The sequence below is a fragment of the Podarcis erhardii genome (assembly GCF_964252035.2).
Source record: "Podarcis erhardii genome assembly, chromosome: 11".
Lineage (NCBI taxonomy): Eukaryota > Metazoa > Chordata > Lepidosauria > Squamata > Lacertidae > Podarcis > Podarcis erhardii.
In genome coordinates, this window is record NC_138501.1 from 30,005,191 (window position 1) to 30,022,246 (window position 17,056).

At 42.1% G+C, this 17,056-nt stretch overlaps 1 protein-coding gene across 2 annotated transcripts in view; it reads left to right on the forward strand.

Annotated features, from left to right (window-relative positions):
• The window catches only part of OCLN (occludin), a 30,257-nt gene that overhangs the window by 4,265 nt on the left and 8,936 nt on the right, over positions 1–17,056 (forward strand). For both annotated transcript variants that reach the window (XM_081881207.1, XM_081881208.1), the window contains exons 3-5: positions 3,109–3,811; positions 5,657–5,815; positions 13,781–13,920. In XM_081881207.1, coding sequence (XP_081737333.1) covers positions 3,109–3,811; positions 5,657–5,815; positions 13,781–13,920 — 1,002 coding nt within the window. The remainder of the gene's footprint in view (positions 1–3,108; positions 3,812–5,656; positions 5,816–13,780; positions 13,921–17,056) is intronic.

The window sequence follows — 17,056 nt, forward strand, 5'->3', positions numbered from 1 at the left end:
GCAACTGAGTGGCTTTTTTTTAATAAAAAAAGTACACTCTAGCTACAGAATGCATCTAGCCCATCCGCTTCAGATTGGCTTATCCAATCATCCCTCTTTTTAAAACATGGCTTAAGTTTGGTAGAAGGCTGCTGGAATGCAAATATAATCTCTGCAGATCTGTTAGCTCACAGTACCTAGGAATTGTGTCTGTGAGGTGGAAATAAATCCTGTGTTTAAATCTGGTAAGACTTGTCTCCATGTAAGGTGCTTAAGGTCAAGGAGTCATTGCTTAATGTGATAACAGTACTGTTGATCTTTGCTGTTTCTGCATATTGTGACTGGTGAAGGGTTCAACACCTGCACTTTTTGTGTTTATAAACGTGTATGTTTTCTGTCAGGAGATATTTACTGAATAACTGAATATTTAATAATATGCAAAGAATTGTCTGCTTTCCAGCCTTGTGAGCTGGAGGTTCGACTGTACTTTCCTACTGACTGGAATGTTGCATTGGAAATGGCTGGCAAAAGTACCATTTACTTACTGACATAGAGGAAGTTCATGGGGGAAGGATGGTTTTTCTGTGCCGTTTGTGATAGCATGTGTCAGCCTCCCACAATCTGGGGAACCTTGAGTGTTTACTGGGGCTGATGGGTTTCCAAAACACCTGGACTTCACTTGGTCAGGAAAGGGTGGTCCACAGAGGCCTTTGTTTTCTTGCCCACATGAGTGACTGGGAAGATTAATCAAATCCTGGTTCTATGTTAGTGGAAAGGACTAGTTGGGAAATGTGCCTGACCAGTCTTCAGCTACTATAGTTTGGTAATGTGATGATTTTCTCAAGCCAGTGCAATGACGTCATGAAGCCTGTGATGGCATTCCTATGGGGCACGCTTGTTCCTACAGGTCAGTCCAACCTGTGGGCTTTGCCTCTCATAAATTTAAATACAGAATGAACTTCATATTGGTATTATGGCTGAAGATGTCTGCTTCTTTTAGAAAGCATCAAGCTTCCCTCCCAAATACCACCCTACCTATTACCGTATTTATGTGAATCTAATGCACCATTGAATCTAATCTGCACCCTAATTTTTGCGACGTAATTTGTCCAAAAAAGGTGCACGTTACATTTGAGCAAATACGGTAATTGATTTTCACTTGCTACAGAGATGACAATGGGATGATCTGTGGGACAGAGATTTTTTTATAACAGGTTTTTATAAACTTCTGAAAGATTGTAATTTTCTTATAAACTGCTATATTACAATCATATTCATGTATGTAATCCTCATTAATGAAAGGTCTTTTGCCATATTTTTGTTAGAAGGTCCTTTTGTGGTTGTTTCTCTCTCTGCAATAATGCTAAAGAATAGGAGATGTTAGAAAATTCAGTATAAATGGCTTTTCAAATTTTTTAAGCTAATGCAGGTGAACGTTGTCACAAGATATAAAACTCACGCCATGTCACTTATAAAATTGTCTTGTGGCGTTTTAGAGGTTGCTTTCATTTTTAAAATACAGCAGGAAAGGGTCATCACCTGTTCCTGTATTAAAAAAGGGACAGTACTTTCTCATTTCCCAACCATTTTGAGGCATTTTGCATTCAAGTGGTATACAGTATAACTTGTATGAAATAAAATACATTTTGGGGTTTTTAACTCACTCACACATACAATATGCAATAAATCTGGCTTACCTGAGAGAGTTTATTGCACCCATACCTGTGTTCATAAATGTGTGTGTGGGGGGGGGGGAATCTCTTTCCTCTGTCCCGCAACTCCACTTGTAGTCTTATGGGCAGAAAAATGCCACTTGTATTCTTTGTATTCAGTTACATGTGCTCAAATGTAAAACCAACAGGCAGAAAATCAATCCATGACATGTGGAGGACTCTACCCTTCTGCAAGCAGCTGTCCAGCTGTGTGCTCCCAACTCTTTCTGCTCAGCACTAATCAGGGCTGAGTGTGCAAGTGCCCCACTTCGCAGCACTATGGGGTGCCCAGCATGGGAACCCCTGTTGCCCTCCAGCCCATGCCACTTATAGGGAGATGGTGAACATCTGTTCTGTGGAACAGACAGCAGCAGAGGCTCAAGCACCAAGAGGTGTGCTGGAGAGGGAGAAGGAAGTTTGATTCCAAGAGGTGGGAGAGGTTACTGAAATGAAAGCTACAGAGCTGTGTGGGTGGAGGGGAGAGGAAGGTGCAGCAGGGGCCCACGCCTCATAAGCTCAGAAGCAGGGTAGGGGGTGATCTGAATGGTGTTGTGCCCCATCAGAGATGTTCATTTCTTCCTGCTCCTTTTCCAGCATTTAGAAAGTACTCAGTATGCAAGGAGCCACCACCCCTGTTTACTGCAAGGTGCATGTGTGTACACACACACACACACACACACACACACACAACCCCCACCCAATCCCAGTCAGTTTTGGCTAGCCAGGCAGCAGCAGCAGCTTATGGCGGAACACAACTAAGTTATGTAAGGTTTTAGAAAGTGGGTCAGACTCATCCTCTGCAGAGTCCTTTGAACATGTAGCTGGAATGGGAGATGGATGCCAACCCTTGTGCAGGCTCTTGCTTGCCATATATTGAGTGTACTGTCAGACAAAGACCCTGTCTTGCAAGGGTAGGATTCTGACAACAAATTTTGGATTGACTACTAAGGCCAGTCAAAGTTTGTGAAACACTGCACAGAATACATGCATACCATATAATGTGTATTTCAAACATGGCAGATGTAATTCTTTATTGTAATTGATAAGTGTAAACAGTTTAATTATTACTTGCTGATGTTTAATTTTAGTGTTTACTATTGGAGTCTAATGCATTATTGCATACTACTTTATTTGGTATAAGTTGTTTATTTTAAACAACTTTTTGTGACTTTGTATATAAGGTCTGATTGTTACTATTTATGTTTGATGTTTTATTGTTACTTTTGTGTGTGTTAGAAGCTACCCAGAGTGGAAGCTACCCAGCCAGATGGGCGAGGTATAAATAAAATAATAATAATGTTGTATGCTGTTATAAAAGACAGTAATTAAATGGTTTTCAGAGGTATCTAGGGAAATTAATATTTCATATTTTAATAGCGGTTCATAACAAGGCGTGTGTTTTTTTGGATTTTTGCAGCAAACCTTCACACTATGTACCAAGCAATAATGCGTATGGTGGTGAATTCCATTCTCAGCCAATGTACTCTCAGCCTGCATATTCCTACTATCCGGAAGAGGAAGTTCAACACTTCTACAAATGGTCCTCCCCTCCAGGAATAATCAAGATCATGTCGGTTCTCATAATAGTGATGTCCATTGGCATCTTTGCATGCGTTGCATCCACGTTGGCTTGGGACATGGATATGTATGGAACTGGCCTGGGAACTGGCCTGGGAACTGGTCTGGGAACTGGCTATGGCTATGGTATGGGATCTGGCTACGGTTTTGGTAGCTCCTTTGGTGGCTTTGGAAGTTCTTATGGCTATGGCTATGGAGGAAATTATATTGATCCACGAGGAGCAAAAGGCTTCATCATTGCAATGGCAGCTTTTTGCTTTATTGCTGGATTGGTGGTTTTTGTAACGGGCGTTACCAAGACTAGCATAGCCAGGTCAAGGAAGTATTACCTCCTCCTGATAATAGGAAGCTCCATCTTCCTCTTTTTGATATTTATTGCGGCCATTGTATATACACTAGCAGTGAACCCAACTGCACAAGCTTCTGGATCGATGTACTACAATCAGATTTATGCCATGTGCAGCTCCTTTTACTCTCCTACAAACACTGGAGTCTTTGTGAATCAGTACTTGTATCACTACTGTGTGGTGGAACCTCAGGAGGTATGTAGATGCGATAATTAAGAAATTCAAAATGCAAAATACTAGTTGTATTTCAGTCCTGAATCAAATGGTGTGCTGAATAATGATGCTAAAACTAGCTTTGTAATTGAGCTATTATACTGGTGGCTATTTAGCTAACCTTGGGCAGCTTTTGCAAGAATGTGATTGTTCTCTGTTTTTTAATACTGTGTATACTCCTAGAGAGGATCCAGATGATTAATTGGAGGCCTAGACCTAGTGAGTAGGGGTTCAGGGTTTCAACATGGCTTGACTGGTTTTATTTACTGGAGTCGCATTGCACCTCTAAATCTTGAGTTCAGATCTATGTATCCTGGTTTAAGCTCTACTTGAATTATTGAAACACTTGTTAGGAAGCAGCTAGAGCCTACAAACCATGCTAATCCTTTTAGCTGTTCCTTTTATGGATTAGTCTATGTTGATCCTTAATTGAATAACCTGTGCTAGCTGTCTTGGGCAATTATGTTCATGGACAGTAACTCAACTCTGTAGTCATATTGAATGGTCTTGGACAAGTTTCAATTCTCCATTTGTTTGTTTAAAAAAATCAACCGGTCACCACCTAAGATTTTTGCAAAAATCTCAAGGGGATTAATAAAAATAATTTGAAATGAAAGTATGGGGATGCTAAATAGCTGCAACCATATTTTTTTGATTGCAAGAATGCAATTGTTTGCTTCTGCCCAAGGAAGTTAAAGGCTAAGGATGAAAAATTATGCTCAAATCCTTCCCCCCCAACAGCCTGATCTTAAAAAAAAAAATTCTCACAAGAAAGTTCAGCTCAGCCTTGCCTTCCAATTAAGAAAATTCTGCAGAAGTGAATGTGAAGAAAATGGCTCTTGGTTTCTTTTCTGCCCTATGATACACAAAAGTAGGCTGAAGGCTGAAATGAAGATGGGCCCCTATCATGGGGACCTAGTTCAGAACTGGCAGAACAGGAGCCAACCAATCAAAGTATGAGCTTATGTCGGATGACCTCCCCCCAAATATTTGAGAATTGTTTCTTGCAATAGCAGGCAAGTCACTGCTGCTTACCAGGAGGAAGAATTGGGAGGGGCACAGCAGCAGAGATGTTAGCACGGTGCAAACACACTAGCAGGAGCACTTCTGTAGCTCCACTGGTGCTGCCACCTTGCCCCTCCCACTGTTCTCCTGGGAAACAGGGTGAGTGCCTCTGCTCCACCGGGCCATCTGCAACTGGTTTCTTGCATCGCTGTTGATAATCGGGAACCTGTTCCTGAGCACAAGAAAGACTTTTAAAAAAGATCACATGTATTCATATACTGTGGATTCTGCCAGTAAAGCGCAGGCAGGTGCCGATTCATACTTCTCAGTTAATGAGATTGCCCTAGGACACCTTATTTTTAAGCACTAGGTTCACCTAATTGAGCTAAGCATTTCTTCTTTTTTTTGTTTGTTTAAATGACTGTTAGAAAGGCAGGTATCTCTAAATTATCCTTTACCTTTCATTATTCCTTTCTTAGTCCTATGAAAGGATATAGAGTATATCAAGTTTGAGGAATGGCTTGCCTAAATAAGTGTAAGGAATTTCTACCTGCATTGAGATCCCAAGTAATTTATGATGCACTTTGCATACCAAGTCCTGTCATAATCAGTTTTTGCAACAATCTTGTGAGGTGGGCCACCGTTTTAACTATTCTGTTAAGTGCAGTTAAGTAACCATGGCTAAAAGAGTAAGTTGCTTAAGACCAATGTGTTTCTGTCTCATTGTTACTTGTAGTTTTGAAAGGGATAGATAGTCAAATTTAAGACTATCTTTGTTCTGATTTGTTACATTTTAAAACTATTGATCTGTTCCTTTCCTAGGCTATTGCCATTGTATTGGCCTTCCTCCTTGTTGTAGCTTTTGCCATAATAATATTCTTTGCAGCAAGAACCCGAAGTAAAATGAATTACTATGGCAAAGTGAATATCCTGTGGGACCACGTAAAAAGTTATGAAGAGGCTCCCAATGTAGAAGAATGGGTAAGTTATGTTTTAATATTTTCTTTTGAAATTTTTGTCTTCAATAATTGTGAGCCTGCACTAAAGATTATACACATAGACATGTGCATTAGTGACTACAATGCTGAAGAATCATTAAGTTTAGTGATTATATGAAGTTGTGTTTTTTTAAAACCCACCTCCTAAGCATTATTTCTTGAGGCAGCAGGGTTCATTCTTGATAGGAATCTAGGGAAGACAACCCATTTTTATCTCTTTGTTGCACAATGCTTGTGCTGGATAGGTTTTCTCCAGGTTTGCAGCATGTAAAATTGCAGTTTGCACTCAGAATGAACAAGCTAAATGAGTTGTTCACTACGGGTGTGGTGTGTTCTGGGCAGAGAAAAATATCTCAGGTCATATACAGTGCAGAATTGGCCCTTGGATTGTGTTTTGCTGGTGCTGTTTACAAAGTCTAAATGCTCTTTTGGAATATAAATACTAAGAATTTTCAATGTAACTTCAGGTAATTTGAGAGGTAGTAGTACAACATTTGAGATAATGATGCAAATGTTATAAATGCAAGGCAGAGCATTTAAAATACCTGTACTGTAATATAAAAAGCAACCCACCTCCTTATGCTGGAGGTGCTTAATTAACTAGGAAAGTGACTCAGTTTAATCCTTGCTCTTTTATGAGTACAGTATTCACTGTGCACTTTGATATTTTATGACTTGCACATGACACGGACTTTGTTTGTCCTTTATCCACCAGGCCAGTGTAAAGGGACTGACTGCTTCATGTAGTGCCTTACATGATATGAAGCAAATGTTTCGGTGAGACAGTTTCGGGGCGTGTTCTTTACTAGCTAATGAACTTGTTTACTCATGTTTCACTCTGCCAGGAGAAGTGCGGGTGAGAAAAAAACCTGAGCCAAATAACAAATCCCAGCGAATAACTATACATTACCTGTAGCCTTTTGTCTTTACCAGAGATCAGATATCCCAAGCAGAAAATTATGGCTAACTTCTGATATTTGAGGTGGCTTTTTGTGAAGAACTACATTAACACAATAGAGGAAATCTCTTCTGTTTTAATGCCGGGGGAGTTCTGAGGTTCACTTATATGTAACTGATTTTTTTTTTTTTTAAAAATGACACTTTGTTCAGGTGCACCCAGAAAATCCACAGTGACCAATTTAGAATTATCCAGATAAAGTACTAAATACTCGTGGAGCCTTTTATACTGCATGTTCCAAGCTCTGCTAGGACTGTGGCTGATCAGAGTTATTAATAGATCAAGCAGAAAGTAGTGGGATTGGATGTATATTGCCTTTTACATGTCCTGGAAATGGTCATGGTCAACCATGACTTAAGAGAATAACGTATTAGCAACACTGCTCATACATGCTTAACCAGGTGTGGCTGACTTGTGGTCCTCTAGCTATTGCTCAAGTAAAACTCCCATCAGCTGCAGTCATAATTACAAGTGAAAAGGAATGGGGGGAGTTCAGCAACATCTGGAGACAACAGGTTAGCCATCTCCAAAAACTATGAAAATCTGTCATTGTTACTGTTGTCGAGTAGTATATTCAATGGCTTATCTAGCGCTTTGTATATCCAAGTTGTAAAGCCAGGTTAGGTGGGCTGTCACAGCTTTTAGAGTGCACATAAAAACACTCATATCACCATACTTCAAATGGTAATTAGAAACAGTTGTGGCGGGGGAGGGGGATTTTTTTAAAAAAAGTATTTCTCTTCACACTTTGTAATGTAGTCGTACCTTGGAAGTCGAACAGAATCCGTTCCGGAGGTTTGTTCAACTTCCAAAACGTTCAAAACCAAATCACGGCTTCTCATTGGCTGCAGGAAGCTCCTGCAGCCAGTCAGAAGCCATGGAAGCTCCGTCAGATGTTTGGGTTCCGAAAGAACATTCACAAACCGGAACAATCGCTTCCGGGTTTGCGGCGTTTAGGAGGCAAAACGTCTGAGTTCCAGGGCGTTAGGGATCCAAGGTACCACGGTAAAGGTAAAGGACCCGTGACAGTTAAGTCCAGTTGCAGATGACTCTGGGGTTGCGGCGCTCATCTTGCTTTACAAGCCAAGGGAGCTGGCGTTTGTCTGCAGACAGTTTTCCGGGTCATGTGGCCAGCATGACTAAGCCACTTCTGGCACAACGGAACACCAAAACCAGAGCAGTGCATGGAAACACCATTTACCTTCCTGCTGGAGCAGTACCTATTTATCTACTTGCACTTTTGGGCATGATTTCGAACTGCTAGGTTGGCAGGAGCTGGGACCGAGCAACAGGAGCTCACTCTGTCGTGGGAATTCGAACCACCAACCTTCTGATCGGCAAGCCCAAGAGGCTCAGTGGTTTAGACCACAGCGCCACCCGCATCTCTTACCACTGTACAATATATCAACCTAAAATGAAATACATGATTAGGTTTCTGAGCTACATGGATGAGTGTTTGATACATCCATATGTCAGAAAATAGATAATCTTCCTTTTACTTTGGTATATGCTGATTTTGACCTAGTTTGGGCAGTAATTATCAACTAGATGTGCAGGGGAAATGAGGGTACCAAGCTTCCCAGGACTTGCATAACATTCCTCTGTGTATCAGGTGCAGTAACTCCACCAATACTGGGCCAGTTTCTGTAATGGCAAACCATGGTTTTGCGTTGCATGAGCAAGCCTCAGGCTTGCATGCACCCTCCCCTTTTTTCAATGTTCCACTTAATAAGTTACTTTCAGGATTGCAGCCAATCCTGATTTGCTTTTGCATATTTAACAGCAAACTATATTTGCCATAACTCAGGAAGTGCCAGGGAGAGGTGTGAGCATATATGTAAATACAGGCTTCATTCCTACATTGCTAAACCATAGTTTGTCTTGTATATTTATTGACTTGATGGGATCAACAGGACGACTTCCGGAGTTGATTATTCAGTGCCTCGGTGTCTTACCACAACCATTATATATGTCCTCAGGCTTACTTTACACAGTAAATAGACAAACTTGGGTTTACAACCAAGCATATACTCAACTGGGACTTGCAGCCAATCATGGATGATACATGTCTTTGCATTCAGACTTCATATTTTAGGTGTGCCCTTTTAAATATAATGCGAACCACCTTACTCTGGTATCTGCCTGTTCTGCATCACTCTTTAAAGTGAGGTCATGCTAGAGGTCATGCATGGATTTTACTTATGCCAAACAAGAGGATGACTTGCTGCAGCTCTTATAACTTAGGGAAATAGTCTTGTTTACCATGATTTGCATGTTCTCTTTTCTTCTATGCCGTAGTCCCCACAAGAATCCTGCTTCCAGGGGACATGCTAATATGTACAATCACTTTAAGTGAATTTAAGCAGTTGAAAATTTTCTAGTCTCTGCCATAGGGAAAATCGTTTGGTTCTCATGTAGTACTGATTCTTTACACGCTGGGTCAACAAACCAGCTAAACTAAATAAGTGAGTTCCTTTGACCTTAAGTCAATAGGATGAAATTTGTGCCAATCCGGTTCTCAGGGTTAAATGGTTACTGGAGCTATTCCTTGAAAAGGGGTTGTTGTGTTAATTGGACAGCTATCTTTCGTTTGTGGTGTGTGGAAAGTAGATTAAGTTTGAAAAGAATACAATGACTGGGTACATAAGTGAAAACACTGTTTTCCTAGAAACGTTAGCAAAGGAAGAGCTGTAGCTCCATGGTGGAGCCAGCCGTCTTACATTCAGAGAGTCTCAGGTTCAATCCCTGGTATTTCCAGGTAGGGCTGGGAAAACAACCCTGGAAAGTTGCTGCCAGCCAGTGTAGACAGTATGGAGCTAGATGGACCATTAGTCTGACTCAGTAGAATGCAGCTTTCTCTTCCTCATGGGGGAACTCAGTCATGCAGGAAGATCAACTCATGGTAGTAATGTAAAGTTTCAAAAGACTGCAGAAGGGTCTTTGCCTGCGTGGGAGGTCCCAACAATCATCTGGCATCATTGTGATATCAGGTGATTGACCAGTGAGTGACTCTACCCATCTCTCTCCTTTGCTCCACAAGGGGAGAGATAAGGAGTAGATTTTGTCCAGCACACTTAGTCTACTTGGTCATGATGGCCAGAATGGGGAATTCCTTGCTTTGCATAATCCACTTAGTCCTTACTCTTTTGGCTTTCCACTGTAGGCAGACCACCTTTTCCAGCTTGGTTTTTGTTTTTCTTTCCTCTGGTGTCCTGCATTATGCATTGTCATTGTTTTGGCTTTGTTATTGTATATGCCTTTAAAAAAACCAACAGCATTAATCACCTTTAACATGTGTCCGAGGTAGAGAGAAAGAATAAGAAATTAAGCATAAATTGAAATGAGTATGAGCTATCCTCCAGCGCTGTTTGTGTTTTGGAAAGATTAAATTATTTCATCTGGAATGTCGCACTTCTCCCCCTCCTTTTCCCTCTTAAGTAGCTGCTTCTGTGCTCTGGAAAACTTAGCTGACAAAGCTATGCTATGGCTGTGAAGAGATGTAGGCCATCAGCAACTCTGTATGAACTTTTAAACCTCTGGAGAACTTGGAGCCAAAAGCTTTTTGTCATATTAGTTCTACATAGAGCAAACTGTGGAAGAATGCCATTTTTTTGGGGGGGGGGATACCTTTCCCCTTAAACACTCCAACAAATAACCATGTAAAGTTTGAAAAACCAGTCAAACTGCTCTTTCCCCCCCTCCTTCCTCTGCCCAAAAGAGATCGTGAGGTGAAGACACATAGCACTCCATATCTAATACTGATTATCAGATGGAATTTGAGAAGAAAGTAGTTCCTTTGTGAAAGTAGTTACACCCAGCCTCTTGGATGGGGTTGTTGTTGGTATCCCTCTGTCTTGAGAGACAATGGATTGCACCTCTAGGGGTGAAGGCAAACTGCTGTGTTAGTAGCATGGAAGTGACCTTCCTGAGGTGCAAGCCTGGGTAGTGTGTATGGAGGTCTTGGGCTGCCCAGATGACAAGACCCCCCTCTCTCGACCTCGCTGATGTGGTCCAAAGGAACAACAACAACAATTTTTATTATTTGTACTTCACCCATCTGACTGGGTTGCCATAGCCACTCTGGGCAGATTCCAACAAATATAAAAGCATAATAACATCAGACTTATGCTTCCCTATGCATATGGCACCAGCTCGGCTGCAGGGGTCACTGGAAGGAGGTGTACAAGGCGCCACCTTAGGGACTCCATTCCGGATTTCTGTAAGGTTTACTCCTTTGCCTTTTCTTCCCCCAAGGCAGTGGAGGTTTTGACTGTATACTCACAGAACAAATGTCTATGCACACTGTTTCACAAAATGCTGAGATGAGAAACATGGTGCTTTCTAGTGTGGTATCCAGATACTGGCAGGGAATATTTTGCCCCATTGGTTAAACTGCAAATCACTTCAGTCCCATGCATCTTTGAAGCCAGTATGAATTTGATAAAACCCTGTAACTCAGGGGTAGAAAATATCAGCCTGTGTGCCAGATGTAGCCCCTGGGTCCTCCTCATCTGCATCATAAGCACCCCCTTCTTGCTGCACCCCTGCCCTCCAGCTATCAGGCTTGAAAAAAAGCCTTCATTTATATACAATTATCCCCTGGGGTGGCCATTGTAAACCTTTCCTTCCCCAGCCAGGACCCCCTGTGCTGCAATTAGGCTTGAAAGACTTCCAAACAACAGAAGCCTAATTGTGATGTAGGAGAGGGGCTTTCTCTCTCTCTCTCTCTCTCTCTCTCTCTCTCTCTCTCTCCCCCCCCCCCGCCCTCCAGGCAGAGCTTGGGAGGAGAGTTAACCCTTCATTCCCCAACTGTGATCCCAGAAAATCCCTGCTTGCAGGTACGCGTGAAATAAGGTTTCCTTTCCATGCTAATTGTTGTTTGGGGTTTGTTACTTTAAAAGCTTTTAGAAGCACTCTTTTTAAAAAAGCATGTGTGAGCAGGGGGTGGGGTAGCCACACCCCACTTTTGGCATGCAGCCCTCCTCCCCCCCAGTTAGACAACAGGAAATGCAACTTTTGAGCTGAAGAAGGCTCCTTGCCAATACTTAGCTATCAATCTCTTGTGGTCAGAGCTGCTCCAATTCATGCAGAGAAATTTCTGCCTAGCCGGTGTTTTATGCCTTAAAAGAGAAGTACGTGTGTTCTGTGTCTCTTGATATGAGTGGTGCACTCCATATGTAACTTCTGCTCCACCTCAGAATGGCACGACTATAATTATTTAGCATGATGTCGCCCCCACCCACACTGTTTTTATGACATAGCACCATATAGTTAGAATTGTTTTTACAAATTCTGCCACCTTGGGCTGAACATTCCTGAGACTGGGTGATTTGTTCATGCACCAGCCTGGAAACTGACCTGGATGGCTCTGGATTGATATCCTGGGTCTTGCCTTCAGCCCAGCGTGCCTGGGGGTCAGAGCCGCCTCATGGGAAGCTCTTTGAACTGAGAAGTTGGCTGATAAGAGAGCCAGTCACTCAAGGGAGAGGCACTTGGATTCTGCTCTGGGCAGCCTGCTTTGGGTGAGGTCAGTGAGGGTGTAGAGAGCTGAGCCTTTTCTGTGGAATGCATTTCCCAGAGTGGGCTGCCTGGCTCCCTTGGTGATAGCTTGTTGCTGACAGGTGAAATTGTGGCTCTGGTTGAAAGCTTTTTCTACTGGCTGACTTGGTTTGTGTGTTTAAGCTTGCTTAAGCTTTTAATTAGCCAGTTATGTTTTGATGTCTGAGTTATTCCTGGACTGCTGGGTTTTTTTTTTTTTTTTCATTTTCGTGCGATAGTTGTTTATATTGATTTTTTTAATGAACCTTAACGTTACCATGTGTGCATTTCATCACCTGCTGCTGTTCTACAGCAGAGAAGGTGACTAAATGCCTGTATTTTCCTGATGAGTCAAGAAAGGGGATTCCCCAGTGGGAAGCTCTCGGGTGTTCTTGGTGTGGGATACTGGGAATTCTCAGGCTCCATCAACAGGCATGTAAAAGTCGCTGCAATAGGTCTAATTCAAGTAAACAGTTGTGGTAGCAGGAACCAGTACAACGAGTCCTGCTAGAACAATGGGTCTCCCCCCCCCCGTCTTCTATGCCTGGGCACCCGGGTGCCCCCCAAACAGCTCTGGGAGAACCTCAGAACAGTACCCAAGGGGCAGGGAATAGCATTTGTTCTAGTAAGCAGAAATGCTTGTGCTGACGAGCAGACATAATAGTCAGATGTTGAATTCAAGTTCAGCATTTGTTTCAGTTGTAGTCCCGTGTGTGAGGGGCTGTTGAAAATAACTTCTAGAAAGGTGTCTCATCTCAGATCTCTTCACCTGTGGGTCAGACTAAGAAGACATGATCACTGTGCACCCCATTCTGCAAGTCTCACTTGCACATTGCTGTATGCACCAAAGAAGGGACAAGAATGTGCATTACCTGTTTGGTTTCCCCACCCCAGCAACCCCCCCCCCAAACCCCTATTCAGGAAGCTGTCACCTGCACACACACGCACAACAGCTGTTGAACTGTGGTTTAAGTTAGTAAATTTGATGGAAGCTGGTATGAGGCATTAAACAGCAGTATTTCTCAAACCCTTACAGGATAGATATTCATAGTGGCTAATGTCATGCATGCAGAGTTTCAAACACCAGCAACGCGAGCGCACTGGAGCCAGAATGAATCTGTACAAAGCCTTATTCTCAACATGCACATTTGAGGCAGGCTTCGTTTGGTGCGAAATTTTGGCATTTTAAAAACTGCAAAATTCTCCCTTGAGTGTAGTTGCTTATTATAACCTCTTTGGGCAGAAAGAGCTGGCAGGCAACCTGTTGTTTAGTGCTGCATTGTGGATTCAGCCCTCTGCTGTGGAGTCTAATCCTTTCTTTAAATACACATTTTGCACCATTTTAGAATCTGAAATGCAGCCAATTAAAAGCTGAGGGAAGTATTCTACTCTGAGATGACGGTGTCCTGTTCAGTGTTACGTGTTTATCTTAACACATGCATGTCCTTCCAGGTGAAGAACATAAATCCGGAGCCAGCAATACCTACCCCTGTAGCTGACTATACAGATCGAGTGGCCAGTTCTGTGGGTTACTCGGTTTCTGATGTTCCTGTACAACAGATCTATAATGACAATAGCTACAGAGCTACTCCGTAAGTATAAATGTTCCTGTTTTTTTTCTAATTGAATGGACACAATGCAATAGAAAGACCACACAGGATCAATATTAAGCAATTCAAAGCGGGTTGTGATATCATTTTCTCCTCCTCCCCCCCCCCCTTTTCGGAACATTAATCAGTTACTAAGATTCCTGTTGACAAAACTGTAACACTGACCTGCAGTTGAAAGGGGTGGGGGGCAGTAACAGCAGCAGATTTAGGGGAGTGTGATTGGTTCACCTGCACTGGGTGCCGAATTCAGGGTCCCACTGAAATTTGAAAGCCCAAATTCTGACACTGGCAGTAATCCCAGGATCTGAATTACACCTTTGTTTGGATCATGGGTTAGTTTAGGTGAACAGCTGACAGATAGGTTAACTAGCTATGTTGAGGATGGGGTGGAGGGTTAATTCTCCAGAAGAGGGAATAAAGAAATGTATCACTGCTGCTCTGTTGTCTTTAAATGTAATGGTTTTATGGTTATTGTATGTGTTAGGTGGTTGTTTTAAGCTTTTCTTATGTGAAGTGCTCCAGCCTAGAGGGGATAGGAAAACTTCAATAAATAAATAAATAACACTTGGGTCTGACCTGTCCGGAGAGTTAAGACACTATGGTGTTTGAAAAAAAGAAAAAAGCATACTGTTGATCTTCATCTCGTAGCTACTTATCACTTTGTCATATACAGGATTTATTTGTTACAGTGTTTATCCAGGATGTGCATAGCTTTGTTTTTTCTTTTCAATATTCTGAGGTAAAAGCAAGGCTGATGCCTGAGTGGGTATACTTTTCATGGTATGCAGACCTAACAATAAAAGTGCAAATATTGTATAAAATGTAGAATGTGCACAACCTGCGAGAACAAACACAGGCCCTGTGTTTCATGGTTTCAAGAGCATAGTTTCATGGTTACACTGCTGTTTACTTTTCATGTGTGTCCTCCACTGTTTAATAAGTACTGTATTTGGATAAGGATAACCAATCCGCATTTTGATAACCTAGGAAGTAAACATACACTTACAGTCCTCTGGAAGTAAGTCTTGCTGAGTTCTGTGGGACTTGTTGTCAGATAAGGGCATAGGATTACAGACTTAGTCCCTTGGGGGTATTGTTCTTTCACTGTTGCACCCTGCATTTCATAGCATTTTGTAAGGGAATTTATGATGAAAACAATAACATAACGCCAACACCTAGAAACATTAAAGCAGCATTAAGAATCCTAACTCTAGGGATTTTTAAAGAATGAGCAGTACTATCCTATCTTCCTTCATGCATCTTGTAAATACTGAATAGCCTTTAAAAAAAACTTCTCCCAAGTTCTTGGGTGTGTGGAAATTTTTAAAAAGCTTTTAATCAAGAGCCAATATCAACTTAGGGGTGTGTTGGGAGAACGTTAAGCATAGTGATTTGAAAGAATCATGTTATCCTCTGGGCTTGTAGAGGTTGCTTGAAGAGATTGCTCTTCTTGTAATATTCTCTGGCTCCATTGTTTAGAAAACTGACTTGCCTTCTATTACAGTGGTACCTCAGGTTACATACGCTTCAGGTTACAGACTCCGCTAACCCAGAAATAGTGCTTCAGGTTAAGAACTTTGGTTCAGGATGAGAACAGAAATCGTGCTCTGGCGGCGCGGAGGCAGCAGGAGGCCACATTAGCTAAAGTGGTGCTTCACGTTAAGAACAATATCAGGTTAAGAACAGACTTCCGGAACGAATTAAGTACTTAACCCGAGGTACCACTGTATTGGCTTCCATTGCCCACTTGCTCATCAAGCATTTCTTACATCAGGTAGTATGCCCTCCTGATGTTTTGGACTAGAACTCCCATCAACCCTAGCAAGCATGGCCAATGGCCAGGAAATAATGGGAAGTGCAGTCTATAACATCTGGAGCGCATCATATCGTCTGCCACTGCCTTAGGTGATGTATTGGTGGTTTATCATTACTTTGCCCCCATGTATCACCTTTTAATTGGGTTCAAGAGGAACTGGTGATCAGAAAGTATGTTGTTCATCCAGCTTGCCTTTGTACCTTAAGAACTATGTTTTGTCTGGAAGATAGCCATAGTTGAACTTGTTAGTTATTCTGTTTATGAATGAACATAATGGAATAAGGACAGTCCTTGCATACATGTTACATGAAATAGCACTGTAATGAATGGTTGTCAAAGGTTGATGGCCATGTTTTGAAAGGTGCAGCAACACCATCTCGCTTGCAAATTTAGCTCACAAGTGATGATTTCATAATGTTCTCAGTCTCTATATTGAATGAAATAAAAACATGGTATTCATTGGGCGGGGGCAGGCGGGGCAGCTTGTCACATTAATAGCATTCAGAAGTTTCACAACCATGTCTTAACCTAGAATGTGTAAGTCCCTCAGTCATCTGGGGTCTAATTGCAGAAAATAAATTGACCGGGGGGGGGGGGGGCTAATATTTCCATCACCATGCATTGGAAAGTGTTCTACCAGCCCAATCAAGTTTCTTTGTAGCTTAGAGTTGGGCAGGGATCACCCTTGAGCAGATGGAAGAAGATGTGTTCCCCACCACCTTCAAGCTAGAAAGGAAGGCTATGTTGCTAAAACACTCATCATGGCATGGCAGGCAAACCAGCTAGAGAGGAAGGTTTGGGGCATCTGTTTGACTGGTGCTCAAGCCACCTCAACTATTCCCTCCTAAAGCAAACTCCTGTTCTCTTACCCCAATTCCCCCAAATTACAGCTGGAAATTGTGCCTGACCTCCCATGGAGGCACAGCATATGGTCAGTTATTACAGCTGCAACTGTATGCCTGTTAACCTAGGAGGAAGACCCAATGAATGCAACGAGACTGACTTTCAAATAAATATGCCCAGGATTACACTGAAAGCAAAAGGCAGGGTCCTAGAAACCACACCATTTTGGCTATCAGGGCCAGTCAAAATGTGCCTGACCCAAGATGTGCCACTCTTGTTTTGTCACTTAAAGATTAAGTTAAATGTAAATCACCTTCAATAATGGCTGAACACAAGTCTCAGGGTGGTTTACATAATTAAAAATAAGTTTTGTTATGAATATTGGTCTGACCTTCCCCAAAACTGCCCCCAACTATGGCTATAAAAAGGAGGGCCAGAACCATATTCCCAGTAAAATTT